Source organism: Erpetoichthys calabaricus, chromosome 11, assembly GCF_900747795.2.
Source record: "Erpetoichthys calabaricus chromosome 11, fErpCal1.3, whole genome shotgun sequence".
Classification (NCBI taxonomy): domain Eukaryota; kingdom Metazoa; phylum Chordata; class Cladistia; order Polypteriformes; family Polypteridae; genus Erpetoichthys; species Erpetoichthys calabaricus.
The window spans coordinates 145,912,447-145,929,334 of record NC_041404.2 but is presented as its reverse complement, the minus strand read 5'-3'; the positions used below and the strand labels follow the sequence as shown (position 1 = coordinate 145,929,334).

The following is a 16,888-nucleotide window of genomic DNA, read 5'->3' as shown; positions in this document are numbered from 1 at the left end:
TTTATTGTTCATGTTTCCTCTAGTGCGTATACATGTTTTTAAGTGAATGCACAAAAACTTTTACTTGAGAAGCGATGAGCCCACGTCACACCATGGGCACAAAACACTGGTTTTATTCAAACAGTAAGTGAGCAGGTAATTTTCTTTTAGGGATGAAGCGTTCTCAGAGGATCAAAAAGGTAAATAAAACTTGTTCTATAAGCTATCATGTCCTCATCAGAATAATAAACACCAAGTGAATGCTCAAGCTTGGATGTGAGATGCTACAACATGTCCAAGGTGCAGGTCAGGCCATTCCAGTAGTTTCTCCACTGCTGCTGCTGTTCCCACTGCTCTCTGTGTTTTCATCTTCCTCCTCCTCTTCATCCTCCTGCTGGTCCATCACCTCCAAGCTCTCGCAGATGAGGCTGATCTGTCTCTTCATTTGCAACATGGTGGTCTGCATCTTTTTCATCTTCTTCTTCAGCTTTGCTGCAATGGCTTTATGGGTCCTCTGCTGGGCATCAAACTCACGCTTTAACGCCCGGTAGCAGTTGTGATGGGACAGGGTTTGGTGGGTTAGAATCTCTCCACAGCCCATGCTGCATGGCCTCCTCCAGAACTCACAGCTTTGGACGTGTGCTGCCAGGTCTTTTCTTAAGACCTCAACTTCACAGCCCTCGTTGGTACAGCCAGTCACTTCAAAGTCACAGGAGGTCAGGTGTTTGCACTGCTCTGCCAGGGGAAATGTGGCCAGACAGCCATGGATGTAATTCTTACACTGTGGGTGGAGGAACAAAAACACGTTTTTAAAAGTCAGCCTGCTTGAGCTTCCACACATTCATACTGGTAGTGGAGCCCATGGCATCAAGGATCCCACTTTGGCACATTGACATGATGTATGGCAATAGCAACCAACCATGATGCATATTGTTTCAATTAACTGTGAAATAAAGAATACATAAGACATTTAACAAAATTCAACAAATTATGTAATGTATGTAAGGCGTAACATTCAGGTACATTTAGCAACCAAGTTAACTGATATAAATGTTGTGAATTTCACATTTTTTATTTACCTCATCCAGGAGTCAGTTATTAAATTTTTGATTAATAGTTTTGTAACAATGAGTCATATTTAAATAGTAATGAAAACGGAGTACAATTCCATTTGCTAGTTTAATACAACAAATGCACACATTTTAGCAGCTCTTTCCAATGGAGTTAACGACGGAGCACAACTATGATGGCTCAATGGCTTTCATACAAATCAGACTGCAGCGCAAGTGATGTTAAGATGGCATCTTCTGGTGAGTGTTAGTGGTGCAGGGCCTGTGACTAATTATTCAATTTTCTTAAAACATTTTTTGAAAGTACACCCAACAGAGAAGTATCCGATAATTAGCAATTGAAAAATATCTATTAATACAAAATGACCAATATTAGGAAAAATCAGCAATAATATAACCCTGTGAAAGGAGAAATGGAACTGAAGTTCCCCATCTAGCTATTAATATTGGTTGAAAACCAATACTTTGTTTAAATTACATAAGTGAGAACTTGAAAAGGAACAGATTTATTGTATAATGGGAATGTGAAATGGGAATCTTTAATTCCACCTGGGGGGGGGGGTAAACGTTAACATTTAACATTATACATAGTTATTGTCTGTTTTTCACCTGCATTATTATCATTCTCTGCGGTGGGTTGGCACCCTGCCCAGGATTGTTTCCTGCCTTGTGCCCTGTGTTGGCTGGGATTGGCTCCAGCAGACCCCCGTGACCCTGTGTTCGGATTCGGCGGGTTGGAAAATGGATGGATGGATATTATCATTCTTTAATTTAATATTATTTATTGTATCAGTATGCTGCTGCTGAAGAATGTGAATTTCCCATTGGGATTAATAAAGTATCTATCTATCTATCTGAATGGTACACAATGGACAAGAAGATCGGAGACTGGCCATGATTGTTCATGTATCTCTAGGACTGAACGATCAGGGGCTCATGCAGAACAATGAAACCTTCAGTGTGGGGACTGTGGTGGGATTTAAGACCCTAATCTCTAATTACAATAATCCCCTAATTGGACCACCATGGCTGCAGGCTTTCATTCTAACCCTTTTCTTAATGAGTGACCTGTTTTTACTACTAATTAACCTTTTTTTGAACAAATTTAAGTTGACTTGTTCTTGAAGTCTCAAGTTTCTTTTACCTTAATTAGCAACCAAACAATAATGAGATACAAAATGAGCCAAAACAACTCGTGTCCATCATACAATATCTAAAAATAAAGAAAGGTGAAGGTCTCAGGAATGTCGATCTGCTCAGGTCCACAAAACATTTGACCAGTGCTCTTAGAAAAGAGAAAATCAACAATTTCGGAAATGTCTGCACCACGAGAGCAGCAACAAGCCATGATATTAAAGAACGGGTTTAATTAACGACAAGAATCGGCACCTCATTAAGCAGCAGGTTGGAGTGAAATTGGTTGGTGTTTAAGGCCCTGACTTAGCTGGTGTTTTGTCGGCTCCCTCACTTCACATTTCATTTCTGTTTGGGTGCCATTTAAGGCACGGAGTGGGTAGATTCAGTCCTAGAGGGCCGCAGTAGTTGCAGGTTTTGGTTCCACCCCAGTTGCTTAATTAAAAACCAATCCTTGTCAATAATTTAATGTCATGGTTTGCTACTGCTTTAACTCTGCCATGTCAGGTCATTCTTATGTCCTATATTTTTTTTCCTTTCTAAGGATATCATCCAAATGATTTGAAGTCTAAAACAGACGAGTTATTCTCAGTCCTTCACTTTTTTCTCTTCACTTTCCTTCCAAGTATTTAATTAAACCCAATAGTGCATGATAAATACACACAGAGGTGTAAATGGTAACAAGCTAAAAGGAGAAATAAATGCTGGCTTCTTTTGTCATTTGCATCTTACTGCTAATAAGGAGCCATTAAAAACCAAGACTACAGCCGTTTAAGACTAAAATAAGCAATAAGGGTTCAAAATCTTAATGAGCGAGACAACTAAAGGGAAGCAGAAGTGTGACTTGAGCAATAAGTGCTTCTTATTAAGCAATTGGGTTGAAACAAAAACCTGCAGCCACTGCGGCCCTCCAGGACTAAATCTGCCCACCCCTGATTTAAGGAAAGAAATTAAGCAATTCAGAGGAACAATGAAGAAATTCAGGGGAACAAATCTTAAAAAAGCAATTCAATTAAAATTAATTCAGAAGACGTTAATTAGCAGCACAAACAGGGCACTCATTAAGAAAAAGGGTTAGAAAGAAAACCTGCAGCCACGGTGGTCCTCCAGGACCGGACTTGGCGACCCCTGCTTTAGAGCACAGGTGTCAAACTCCGGTCCTGGAGGGCCGCAGTGGATGCAGGTTTTCATTCTAACGATCTTCTTCATTAGTGACCAGTTTTTTTGCTGCTAATTAACTTCTTTTGCCTTAATTTTAATTAACTTGACTCAGGCCCCTTTGTTGGGTCTTTTTCCTTAATTAATAATGAGACACAAAACGAGCTGCCCACACAATCAGCTATCCACAATATCTGAAAATAAAGAAAGGTGAAGGTCTCAGAAAGGCTGATCTCTCAGATCACCAAAACATTTTGACGGTGTTCTTTGAAAAAATAGAAAATCAACAATTTTGGAAATGTCTGTTGTGGTAGAATGAGAGCAGCAACAAGCCATGGAATTAAAGAATGAGTTTAATTAACAGCAAGAATCAGCTTCTCATTAAGAGACTGGTTGAAGTGAAATTGGTTGGAGTTTGAAGACCCAATTTAGCTGGTCGTCTGTTGGCTCGTTTCACATTTCATTTTTGTTTGGCTGTCATTTAATGAAGAAATGAATCAAGTCAGAGCACTGAATCCTTAAAAACAGGGCTATTGAAATTAAGGGCAAATGAGTTAATTAGCAGTGAAAACTGGTCACTGATTAGGAAAAGGGTTAGAATGAAAACCTGCAGCCACTGCGGCCCTCCAGGACCGGACTTGGCGACCCCTGCTTTAGAGCACCTTTGGGATGTGGTAGAACGGGAGATTCGCAGCATGAATGTGCAGCTGACAAAACTGCAGGGATTGTGTGTCATGTCAACGTGGACTACAATCTTAAAGGAATGTTTCCATGATCTTGTGGAATTCATGCCATTAAGAACATAAGCAATTTGAAAAATGAGAGGAAACCATTGAGTCCATCTAGGCCCGTTAGCTGATCGCTAAACTGTCCCAGTTCCTTCCAGATTCTTCTCGAAGGTTTCCCATGTCTCGGTAGTTCGTTCCCGAGTCTCACAACATTGGACATCGTAGAGGGGGGAGAAAGGGTAATGATTACCCAGAGCCCACTGTGGTGGGTGGGGGCTTGAAGCCTAGGATGAAAAGTTTGCCCACAGAGACTGGTCATGTATAGTGCCCAAAGTTCTGTGGTACACCCCTGCCCACAACTCTTTGTGTAAAGAAGTGCTTCCTGGCTCCAGTTTTAAATCCACTTCCCCTAAATTTCCACTGATGCCCTCGAGTATGTCATTCACCCTTGAGCTTAAGCCACGAAGGACTGGTGTTGTTTTGAGAGCAACATGAGGCCCTACCGAGTATTATTCTAGTGGTCCTAAGAATCTGTGCAGTTGAGTGTAAATGACCGTCCCGTTTTTTTTCCCGCATCACTCACCTTGATCTGAAGCCGACTGATGGACCTGCACAGCCGATACATCACAAGCACCATCTCCTTGTGGACAGGCTTTCTGCAGTAGGGGCAGCTCTCATGTCTAGGGAGAGCAAAAGGTTATCATGGAGAGCAGCCAATGTGCCATCCTGGCACAGCAAACCTCAGAACGTGGTAGACAGAACCACAAACGTTGGCTCTCAGTGGCTCATGCCAGCCTGATTTGGATCCCAGGCTTACCTTCTCAGCCACTGCAGAATACATCTCTTGCAGAAAATGTGCTTGCACACGATTCGTACTGGGCACCTCATTACTCCATGGCATATTGTGCAGATCAGGTCGGGGTCGGGCACCTCCACAAATTGCTCCAGATCATAGCCGCCACTCTGCGGTGAGAAAGGGCACCTTGTGTTATTGTTTGACTGCAAAGGTGAGCTTTACAGTGATGGAAATGTGGAGAAATGAGGACAAAATGGGCTTTGTCTGGTCCTCTCCATGTCCACGCTGTGCTCATTTATGGACATTCTAGTACCAGCCAGCCCTTGTTCAACCACACAAGCAAATTAGAAAAGCTGTGTTCAGTGCCAGTCTGTGCTCAGCCAGCCTCAACACATTCCCAGTTTCTGCTCAGTTTTCTCCACCAACCTTAATAAAAGATTGTGTTCAATTATCTCTACCAGTATCAGTTAGAGTTCTGCCTCCTCATCTCATTTACTGAACCCGCTTTTCCAGGTGAGGGGCATGGTGCCAGCAGGACAAGCGGGTTCAGTCGAGACTTCCCTGTCCCCAGATATAGATTCCAGATCTTCCCAGGGAATTGCCAGGCATTCCTAAGACAGCCAAGAAGTAGAATCCCCTGCAGCGTTTCTGAGGTCAGCCATCTTTATTCTCTTACCAGTATGTACACAGTCCTCCCAGTTAAGCACAAGTCCCTACACTCTCACTTTGTGTTTGTATCACAGAGTGCCCCGTCACACATCTTCATATACTGGCATTTGATGTGCTATCACCTAAGCTAAGCTACTGGTTGGCAATCATCTAGTCCAGTATACCACCAGTCTGTTCTCAGTCTATTGCATTGTGTTACCAGTGTGTGATCTGCCATCGTTACTCTGCTACCATTAAGAGCAAAGTCACCATCAGTGCATTACTAGTCTTTGCTCATTCACCCCTGTGTGTGTCACCATTAAATGCTCAGTCACCACCAGTATACTACCCATCTCCGCTTAGCCGTGCCCAGTATATTACCAGTTTGTGGTAAGCAGTTCTAACTTTACCAGTCAACATCACTCCAGTGCACTTCAATCCTCTGTTCAATACCAGTATGTGGTCAGGCACTCCCAGTATGATACCAGACTGTGTTCGGTTTCCTCTACCACGTTACAATTCCAGTACTATACCTGGCTGTGTTCAGACATGCCCAGTATATTGCCAGGTTGAGCCCAACCATCCTTTTACTAATACCTGTCAGAATTAAATCGACCCCCAGTACATAGTCACTCTGTGCTCACTCACCCCGTTAGTTACCAGTCTGGCCTCAGCCATCCTTGCCGTTTCCAGTCTGCACTCATTCACCCCCTCTGCGCTGCTGGCTTGTGCTCAGTCACCCCCAGCATGTTCCCAGTCCCTGTGCCGCCGTTCTAGCACGTCCCCAGCTGTGCACGTGACGTGAGCATTCTGTTCTGGAACTCCGCCACGTGACATAACAAAACACGACCCTCTCTTTTCTCTCCGGGGCTTTTCTCGAGCGTAACAAAGGCAGCTTTGGCGTGGGGGGTGCGATTCCTCCAGCGCCTCACGTACTCTCGAAGTGGCGGTGAGGCTTTGAGAGGCTGGGACGGGGTTAAGGCGTCTGGGGTCCCGCCACGGGCCAGTGCTCGTCTGGCACACCGCCCTCCGTGTGTGGGCTCAGCCATAGCTCGGCAACTTTTAGGTGTCTGTCTGTGTAGGCGGTGCAGGGGAAGGGGACCTTCGACATGTCACACTACCGGCAGGTTCATGACAGTTTAGTCACACAACAAACATGTCAGCGGTGCCACCGTAAATACGTTTAGAGCGCATTTTGGAAATTAATCAATCAACCACACAATCAACGTAGATAGATTAAAAAAGTATCACATAATAGATAGATAGATAGATAGATAGATAGATAGATAGATAGATAGAATATAATGAAAGGCACTATATGAGAGATAGATAGATAGATAGATAGATAGATAGATAGATAGATAGATAGATAGATAGATAGGATGAAAGACACCATATGATAGATAGATAGGATGAAAGACACTATATGATAGATAGACAGATAGATCTATCTATCTATCTATCATGATCTATCTGTCTATCTATCATATAGTGTCTTTCATCCTATCTATCTATCTATCTATCATATAGTGTCTTTCATCCTATCTATCTATCTATCTATCTATCTATCTATCTATCTATCTATCTATCTATCTATCTATCTATCTATCTATCTATCTATCATATAGTGTCTTTCATCCTATCTATCTATCTATCTATCTATCTATCTATCTATCTATCTATCTATCTATCTATCTATCTATCTATCTATCTATCATGTAGTGACATTCACATCTGATTATTTATATAAATTTTTTCCTATAGGTATAGTACACATGAAATACACCGCTCATTTTCTATTAATCTTGCACCTTCATATCTGTCTACTTAACATCTATATATGCATTATATACCATCTTTCCTAGCTATCTGTAAGTTGTTATATAAAAGATAGATATAGAAAACTAGATAAATAGATATGAAAGGAACTGTATAATATATAAATCGATAGGAAATGTTCTATATGATAAACAGATACATATGAAATGCATGCTAGTACGACTTTATTTTTCTACTTTTATTTTTCTCTTTTCTATTGATATTATCAATCTTTAATTTAATATTATTTTTTGTATCAGTATGCTGCTGCTGGAGAAAGTGAATTTCCCCTTGGGATTAATAAAGTATCTATCTATCTATCTATCTATCTATCTATCTATCTATCTATCTATCTATCTATCTATCTATCTATCTATCTATCTATCTATCTATCTATCCACCTATTATATAGTGCCTTTTAAATCTGTCTGTGTAGCATTGCACAGTACTTTTCTTCACTATGTTTCATTGTTATCTATCTTCCGTCAATCTGGTTATCTTTCTATAATATAGTGACACTCATATCTGATTATGTACTATATCTCTTTTATTGCTCTTTTCCGTTATATAAAGTACATATGAATTATAAAGCATATTTTTTCTTAATCTTGCACCTTTCAAATGTATCTGTCTACTTAATAGATCCTTTCATATCCGTTGATATATGCATTTCACAAAGTTTTACCTATCTATCTGAAAGGTTCTGTATAATAGAGAGATAAATATAAAAAGCACTATATAATAAATAGATATAGCCACGAGCCACTGAGTTTCCCCACATATTTACATAATGTATTCAATATACCTGTATATTAAAATCTTTGACTTAGCGTATAATGGGCGGCACAGTGGCGCAGTGGTAGGGCTGCTGCCTCCCAGTTAGGAGACCCGGGTTCGCCTTGTGTGGAGTTTGCATGTTCTCCCCGTGTCTGTGTGGTTTCCTCTGTGTGTTCCGGTTTCCTCCCACAGTCCAAAGACATGCAGGTTAGGTGGATTGGTGATCCTAAATCGCCCCTAGTGTGTGCTTGGTGTGCGAGTGTGTGTGTGTGCCCTGCGGTGGGCTGGCACCCTGCCCAGGGTTTGTTTCCTGCCTTGCGCCCTGTGTTGGCTGGGATTGACTCCAGTAGACCCCCGTGACCCTGTATATAGGATATAGCGGTTGGATGATGGATGGATAGTGTGTAATGTATCTATTAATACACATAAAGTATTGAATCCGCATAAAGTATAAACGAGAAAAGCGGGTCTGTTGCAATGTAGATTTTTATTCAGTTTGTAAAGAAGAAATCAGGTACAAATTAAACAGCCCGAAGATAAATTTCGCGATTTACATATTTTAAGAGTCATCATACAAAACATCGAACACATTATTTTAGCAGGTATCGGCGGTTTATAATTAGTGCACATTATGGTATCCTTATTGTGGAATTTTATGAAAATACGACTTTCCTTGTTAAGTTTACAAAGCCGTTAATTTTACAGCCCACCTTCTCGCAGCATTGCGGACTCAATTGGGACCAAGCGGGGCTCGGTTTACTCACACAGACTCGTCGTCAATCATCGTAACCTGCAAATCCTACCGTGATTTTTCAAAATCCCGTGCCTCTGAAGCCAGGATGTAGCACGGCTAACTACTCTGATGTGTGTTAGATTAAATACGTTTGTGTTTGTTATTTCTAAAGTAACCCTACACGTGTAGTAGTACATATATGAACAAACTATGGAAAACTACACAAGAAATACGAATTTGTTTGAAGTTCAGCCCTTGGCTCGTGTCTGTCAGTCAAACACACGATCACGCCCCCAGTTACGTAATCGGAAAGCGCCGAGTCGTAGAATATCTGCGACTCCACCTCTCCTGTAGGCGCATGGCGTAAAAGCCTTAAATTCTTAATATTATCACTGATCGGCAAAAATGAAGGCGGAGAGAAGCACGCTGAATTTCAAAAGCAAGTGAGTGATGGTTATCCGTTTTGCTTAAGAGGGAAGGCTGCATTCGAGGGACTTGAGCGCGGCAGAGAATATTTCTCCCGGTAACCCATGTGTCCGTTAATTTCCTTCAGTGAAGTTTGGAGTGGCTCTTCGAGTCGACGCTGCATGGTCTCGGTGTAATAATGAAGCTGATATTTTCCCAATCCTCTTCGTTGATTGTGTCTTCTCCCTGTCTCGGTTACGGTATCTGTAGCGCTGCCGCTCGGTTTACTTTGTGGAGGCGCCTGTCCTGTCCTGTCCGGTGCAGTGCACTGCATAATCAAAGAAGTCCATTCGTGTTCATTCACAAGGAGACATTTTACAGTCGTTTTCTGGTTTTAAAGTGACGATTTCTTGCACGCTGATAAGGTTAGACTAGTCACAGTGGATTTGTGGCGTTTGCGCTGCATAAAGGGCAACTCAGAAATGTAACCACTTGTTGGAATTTACGGTGCCGACGACTTGTGTTTTAGTCGGGCATGACTCCGGCATAGTTCACAGAATTTTCTACACATGGCAATACCTTAATCTTACTACAACATCCATGCGTGTGTCCAACATTCTCACAATCGGCTTAATCCACGTTCAGGGTTGTAGGGTCCGGGGCCCCTCTTGACAACACTGGGCACCAGGCAGGCGCCAGTCCACCCGGGACACAGACGTGCACTTTTGTACCCACCTACCCAAATTCACATTCATACTGAGGCAGATTTAGTTTTGCAAACTAATTCATAAATAGATATAAGAGGAATTGTGTAATATATAATAGATGTAGCATTTGTTATCAATGTGTTTTGTTATTGACCTTATCATTGTAGGAGGGCAGTCATTTGAGTTTAGCTGTAAAGTCAACCTCAGACATCAACAGTTGGTGAACCGTATGCAGAGAGAGAGGTACACACCATCTTACAAAAGAGGACAACATAATCAAGTAGACATCAGTCTGGGGAACTGTTTTTGGGAACAAGTGCTACAGGACAAGGGTGCAAAATTGACCAGCACAAGTGAAGAGCCCAGAACAAAATACAAGTGATGTACAGCACTTTGATTACAAAAACTTAGCGCAGGCAGGCAGGATCAGTTAGAAGTTCACTTAAACACATTGAGGGAGTCGGCAGGTCAGATGGATTTGGACAGCTTGTTCCACCAGCCAGTGTCTCCATGTGCGTAGTTGCTGACCCGCTGCCTACTACAGTTGCAGCATCGTCAGTGAAGGAGAGCTGGCCATCCATCACCACCCAAAGGATCATTAGTGATGATGAGTCGAGCTGAGCAGAGATGGGGTGCTGAATAGACGGACTAAAATAACAAGGCCCATCTTGGCCAGGTTAAGCTGGAGGTTGCAATATCAGTGAAGAGTTTCTAGCAGACCCTTTGGAGGGTATGACTGGAACAGCTGTGAATCATTGGCTTAGTACTGATGTGAGAAACCACAGGACTGGATGGTAGGGCCTAGTGAGGAGGTGAACAGAGATAAGAGGTAAGGACCCAGCAACTTTTTTTTGACGGACATCACCTTACGCTTGTCCATTGAATTGAAATGATAGCAGTTTTTTTTTTTTTTATCCCCCAAACCCTGAAGATTTTGCAGGAGTTTTCATGAATAACATCCTTGCAACAATGGGTTTTCATTCCTGTTCATGCACCTCTTGCTTCACAATGAAGCAGACTTGGTTGAAAGGGAGTGACTATCCAGCGAAAACAGAAACCCGATGATATCAGACCCAGTGGCAGAATGAACATAACCTGGCTGCCCCTGTGGATGAGTAAGGAAAGCCTATATGGACAGTGGGAGAGTGTGCTAGTGTTTTATAATTCTTAGTGGGAAATTTATCAAGAAACTCTACTGGGGCTCCTTCATACCAACGGCGATATGTCTGCATAGTGCTTCATTGGGGGTAGTCAGAAGTTTTCTTTCTTTTCAATTTTCTTGCTTTATAGTCATTTCAGTGTGTTTATGTATTTATCTATTTATGTATGTATTTATTTAAAGAGATTCTGTAAAAACTCAAATTTGGTCCTGGGGACAAATAAAGTTCTGTCTATCTATCTCTATGTAATGTTGTGATCCTGCCGACAGTACTAAAATCTATCTACAGTGCATCCGGAAAGTATTCACAACGCATCACTTTTTCCACATTTTGTTATGTTACAGCCTTATTCCAAAATGGATTAAATTCATTTTTTTCCTCAGAATTCTACACACAACACCCCATAATGACAATGTGAAAAAAGTTTACTTGAGGTTTTTGCAAATTTATTAAAAATAAAAAAACTGAGAAATCCCATGTACATAAGTATTCACAGCCTTTGCTCAATACTTTGCCAATGCACCTTTGGCAGCAATTCCAGCCTCAAGTCTTGTTGAATATGATGCCACAAGCTTGGCACACCTATCCTTGGCCAGTTTCGCCCATTCCTCTTTGCAGAACCTCTCAAGCTCCATCAGGTTGGATGGGAAGCGTCGGTGCACAGCCATTTTAAGATCTCTCTAGAGATGTTCAATCAGATTCAAGTCTGGGCTCTGGCTGGGCCACTCAAGGACATTCACAGAGTTGTCCTGAAGCCACTCCTTTGATATCTTGGCTGTGTGCTTAGGGTCGTTGTCCTGCTGAAAGATGAACCGTCGCCCCAGTCTGAGGTCAAGAGTGCTCTGGAGCAGGTTTTCATCCAGGATGTCTCTGTACGTTGCTGCAGTCATCTTTCCTTTTATCCTGACTAGTCTCCCAGTCCCTGCCGCTGAAAAACATCCCCACAGCATGATGCTGCCACCACCATGCCTCACTGTGGGGATGGTATTGGCCTGGTGATGAGCGGTGCCTGGTTTCCTCCAAACGTGACCCCTGGCATTCATACCAAAGAGTTCAATCTTTGTCTCATCAGACCAGAGAATTTTCTTTCTCATGGTCTGAGAGTCCTTCAGGTGCCTTTTGACAAACTCCAGGCGGGCTGCCATGTGCCTTTTACTAAGGAGTGGCTTCCGTCTGGCCACTCTACCATACAGGCCTGATTGGTGGATTGCTGCAGACATGGTTGTCCTTCTGGAAGGTTCTCCTCTCTCCACAGAGGACCTCTGGAGCTCTGACAGAGTGACCACCAGGTTCTTGGTCACCTCCCTGACTAAGGCCCTTCTCCCCCGATCGCTCAGTTTAGATGGCCCGCCAGCTCTAGGTTGAGTCCTGGTGGTTTTGAACTTCTTCCACTTACGGATGATGGCGGCCACTGTGCTCATTGGGACCTTCAAAGCAGCAGAAATTTTTCTGTAACCTTCCCCAGATTTGTGCCTCGAGACAATCTTGTCTCGGAGGTCTACAGACAATTCCTTTGACTTCATGCTTGGTTTGTGCTCTGACATGAACTGTCAACTGTGGGACCTTCTATAGACAGGTGTGTGCCTTTCCAAATCATGTCCAGTCAACTGAATTTACCACAGGTGGACTCCAATGAAGCTGCAGAAACATCTCAAGGATGATCAGGGGAAACAGGATGCACCTGAGCTCAATTTTGAACTTCATGGCAAAGGCTGTGAATACTTATGTGCATGTGCTTTCTCAATTTTTTTTATTTTTAATAAATTTACAAAAATCTCAAAACTTTTTTCACATTGTCATTATGGGGTGTTGTGTGTAGAATTCTGAGGAAAAAAATGAATTTAATGCATTTTGGAATAAGGCTGTAACATAACAAAATGTGGAAAAAGTGATGCGCTGTGAATACTTTCCGGATGCTATCTATCTATGTATCTGGTTTTCACCTTTGAGAGCCATTGACGTACTCCAGTTTTCCTTGTGCATCCAAGGAGGTGTGTGCTTGGAGTCTGTGAATTGTCTCAGTATGAATGTGTCTATTAGAGTGTGTTAGCCCTGTGAATGGACCCGGCTCAATGCTTGGAAATGCTCGGTGAGAAAGTCATTCCACTTGAACTGCCTCCTCAAAGCTACTGTGGTGACAAAATCCAATCACAGCACAAGGACTAATTTGATACAAAGCTTGCAGTTAAAAATCACTCCATGCACAATGCGCATCTTCTTGTATGAGTCATCTTTTGTTATCTTCACTGTCTGTTGTTGCTGGTCAATGGGATAGATACAGGTAAGAGTTTTATTACCCTTTGTTTGGATGCATTTGATCCGTTTCATTTGTCGAGAGTCTCTTTTCCTGAGCTGTTAAGGCTTACTTTTTTGTGATCATTACGAAACATCTTCTATTGAGTAATAAGTGGTAATGACATTTCATGCCTTTCTCTTGCAGCTATGCAGTTGCCAGCAAAATTGAGCCTTTCTACATGGGAGGAAAAGTTCAGGTAAATATAAACAGCAGCACGAGGTGCATAGGCTGCCTTTAAATGAGCTCATCATATTATGAATTCCATCTTTACTTTTGACAGCCCCCCCCACCATAATTACTGTTGCCACAGGTTGATTTTCAGTCTCCTTACTGACACCTCTGAATCATTTTTCTTGTCATGTTTAATAGTGATAATGCATTTTATTTATACAGTGTCACTCCCATGCTCAGAGCTTCACAAGTATTCAGACATGTACAAAAAGAATAAAAGTGCACAAAAAGATCAAATAAATACAAATTTATCTCTATTATATAAAAAAAAATTCCTTGGTTAAGACAAGACTTTTTAGCCTGGGACGAGACGTGACTTTTCAGTGAGATTCTTTCATGTCCCGCAAGACGAAAGTTTGTGCCAAGAGATTTAAGCACGTCCAGGGCTGGAAGTAGATGGCAAAGTAGAACGTCGTAAAGAATTCAAAAACATTGGCGTGATACACATGCAGAGCAGGTTAGAGATAATGAAAGTACTAAAATTCATCCATCCATTTTCCGACCCGCTGAATCTGAACACAGGATCATGGGGGTCTGCTGGAGCCAATCCCAGCCAACACAGGGCACAAGGCAGGAACCAATCCCAGGCAGGGTGCCAACCCACTGCAGGTACTAAAATTTGAAAGTCTGAAAAAAATGATAGTCAAGATTGCATTAGCGCTAACAAATGGAAATTATTACTTTGTGAAATAATGGAATAGTGAAAAGAGATTGAATATATTGTCCGGATTTAAACTTTAAGTCAGAGTCTTGTAGATCGTCTGATTTGTGTTGCCATCGGGGGAAAAGTAGTGTTTCTTCCCAATGAAGAGGCGTATCCGTGGGAATTAAAAGATTTGTTGTTTGGTGAAAGTGAAATCCACATACGTGAGCGACGGAGCTGTGAAGTGGCTTTGGGTTTGCGAGCGAAGCCCCCTAGTACTTGAATAATATCAAACATTAAACACCAAATAATACATTAGTATACAAAAGACAAGCTAAACAGGAATACAAATATGCAAAAACACCAATTACTGAAAGAAAACCAGGAACAAATAACATCATTTGTGCACGGTAACCTGCAGGAATATCCACACGAATGTTAAACCAGTTAATAATGACTGCTTGTGAACTTAACTGAGTTAGTCATTCAGTCAGACCCCCTTGTATTTTGGAGGACTATGAGTAGTAAAGGACCAGATTAGTTATCAGTATTTCGAATGAAAACACTTAAAGTTATTCTCCACTCTGAAAATGAGTTGGTTTTTTACTTACCCCATTTAGCTTGTAGTGGTGTCCAAAAAAAATAATGTAATCTTTTTTTTTTTTGTTTTTTGTGGAGAACAGACATAACAAAGATTCAAATTGAATGAACCATTTCTGGACAACAGCAAACATGTGAAAAACGTCCAAGGGAGAAGTGAAAAAAAAAAATTCTTACAGAACCCATGTTGCATAACCCACGTGCCCGTTATCCATTTGTATTCTCAGAAGGTGCTAAATACCTTCATGTTTTTTTTTTTTTTGCTTAAATACTCTTTAATACTTACTTTACTTACTTCTGCAAAACTCTGTGTAAATGATATGCATTCCCCCTGATTGCAGGGCCTTTGAATTGCCACAATATTGTTACAACTTAGCTTTTAGCTAAACAAACGGGCTTAATAGATAGATAGATACTTTATTAATCCCAAGGGGAAATTTAAAAAAAAAAAATCTTTGATGGACTGAATTGTCTTCTGTCATTTGTCAAATTTCGTATGAGAAGTAGGCGACGTTACCCTCAATTTGCTGATCTAACAGCAGTGACTTAAGGTCTTAAAAAATGTGGCACATAAGAACTGTCTGTGTCTTGTTAGGTTAACAAGGATGAAAATTATATTTTCTGCACCTGTGGAACAAAAATCAACATTATGGACCTGAAGACTGGAAAGATATTTCAAAGTATCGAACAGGTATGACACCAAGAGCCAAGAGTGGCTTGTTAATATGGTCTTATGTCTCTGTGTGTATGTATTTGTTGTTGTCTTGCAGCTCAGTGTTTGTGAACAGCGTAGTTGCAGATTCCGTCCCTTCTGCTAATTCATGGTGTGACTCTGAGCGAGTCGTGCCATGTCAGCAGTTGTTGTAACGTAGACACAGTTGTACTTGCATTAGATAAAGGCATGAATAAGTGCAAAGAAGGTGTCCTTGCACTAATATGTTGTTAAATATTTATTTACTTGTTTTTTTTTTCCCCCATAGGATGACCAAGAAGATATTACATCATTTGCTTTAAGTCCAGATGACGAGGTAATTTACTACAGGATAACAATGGAAAAAGGCCTACCAAATTCTTAAAAATATCACTGTAGTTGTTCCTTTTAGAGTGAAATTCAATCATCTTAATTTTAAGTAAACCTGAACATGTCATTTTCTAATCTCCTTAATCCAGGCCATCATTGTCTTGCTCTATTTTATTGTGTGGGTTAATAATCTTTGAATTAAGAAAGGTAAGATGGTGTACCTAGGCAGGCAGTGTAGTGTGGTGGTTAAGGCTTTGGACTTCAAACCCGAGGTTGTGGGTTCAAATCCTGCTTCTGATACCTATGTGACCCTGAGCAAGTCACTTGACCTGCCTGTGCTCTATTTGGAAAACCAAATGTAGCATAAATGTTGCAAGTTGGTTTGGGCAAAGGCATCGGCCAGATAAGTAAATGTAAATAGTAGCTTAAGTAAAGGTTCAAGTAAGGTTGATATATGCTAACATACTATAAGTTGTCACAGTAGTCCGTTAACCCCTAACGACGGTGGTCCATTACACAACTTCTAGTTGGAGTGGATGTCAAACTTTACAACAGCAGTTGGTGATCTTATCACCGGAGGAAGTCAGATTATATGACTAGAAACTGTAGAGAATGATTAGCTGCACCACTCACGGATGACTTTTCAGCACGGTTTAACATTTCCAGAGTATCGGGCAGCACGTTATTGGCGGCCAGAAAAAGGGACAAGCTTGTCATGAAGCCAAATCTGTACAAATGCTTTCCAGGTATGGAGAGTCCAGCCGCAGTCTCTGCCCCTATTTTACTTTTCTCAGTTTCTGCTGTGGTACATAAAACACGAGACATCAGCCTCTCTTCTGCTTTTGTTAGGCCCAAAGCACCATTTTCCTTATCCTTGTAGCTATATTATAATAGCAGTTGTTTATTGTCAGTTTTCATATACCCTAGGCCTGCCCCCTAAGACTAAAGACAATGTCCGGGCAACTCTCAGACTAGTTGCATTAA

At 41.5% G+C, this 16,888-nt stretch overlaps 3 protein-coding genes across 3 annotated transcripts in view; 1 reads left to right on the top strand and 2 right to left on the bottom strand.

Moving 5' to 3' along the window:
- LOC114661106 (retinoic acid-induced protein 1) overlaps positions 1-16,888 on the bottom strand; it is a 684,250-nt gene that overhangs the window by 133,275 nt on the left and 534,087 nt on the right.
- rnf151 (ring finger protein 151) lies at positions 252-6,308 on the bottom strand. Its single transcript, XM_028814619.2, has 4 exons — positions 6,162-6,308; positions 4,887-5,032; positions 4,653-4,749; positions 252-760 (listed from the first exon to the last, which is right to left on the bottom strand). The coding sequence occupies exons 1-4, from the start codon at positions 6,189-6,191 to the stop codon at positions 287-289; spliced, it is 747 nt and encodes a 248-aa protein (XP_028670452.2). The 5' UTR covers positions 6,192-6,308; the 3' UTR covers positions 252-286.
- tbl3 (transducin beta like 3) overlaps positions 9,133-16,888 on the top strand; it is a 31,786-nt gene continuing 24,030 nt past the window's right edge. Inside the window, exons 1-4 of the mRNA XM_028814247.2 lie at positions 9,133-9,284; positions 13,554-13,605; positions 15,479-15,574; positions 15,864-15,911. Of these exons, the coding sequence (XP_028670080.2) occupies positions 9,247-9,284; positions 13,554-13,605; positions 15,479-15,574; positions 15,864-15,911 (234 nt within the window). The 5' untranslated portion in view covers positions 9,133-9,246. The remainder of the gene's footprint in view (positions 9,285-13,553; positions 13,606-15,478; positions 15,575-15,863; positions 15,912-16,888) is intronic.

What these genes read in the sequence shown, in the direction of transcription:
- rnf151 (XM_028814619.2), bottom strand. Translation starts at nt 6,191, where the DNA reads ATGGCTGAGGCCAGACTGGTAACTAACGGG. An exon ending in ATTCTGCAGTGGCTGAGAAG is followed by an intron (nt 4,750 to 4,886) that starts GTAAGCCTGGGA and finishes TGCTCTCCCTAG; the next exon opens with ACATGAGAGCTGCCCCTACT. An exon ending in TCAGTCGGCTTCAGATCAAG is followed by an intron (nt 761 to 4,652) that starts GTGAGTGATGCG and finishes CTCCACCCACAG; the next exon opens with TGTAAGAATTACATCCATGG.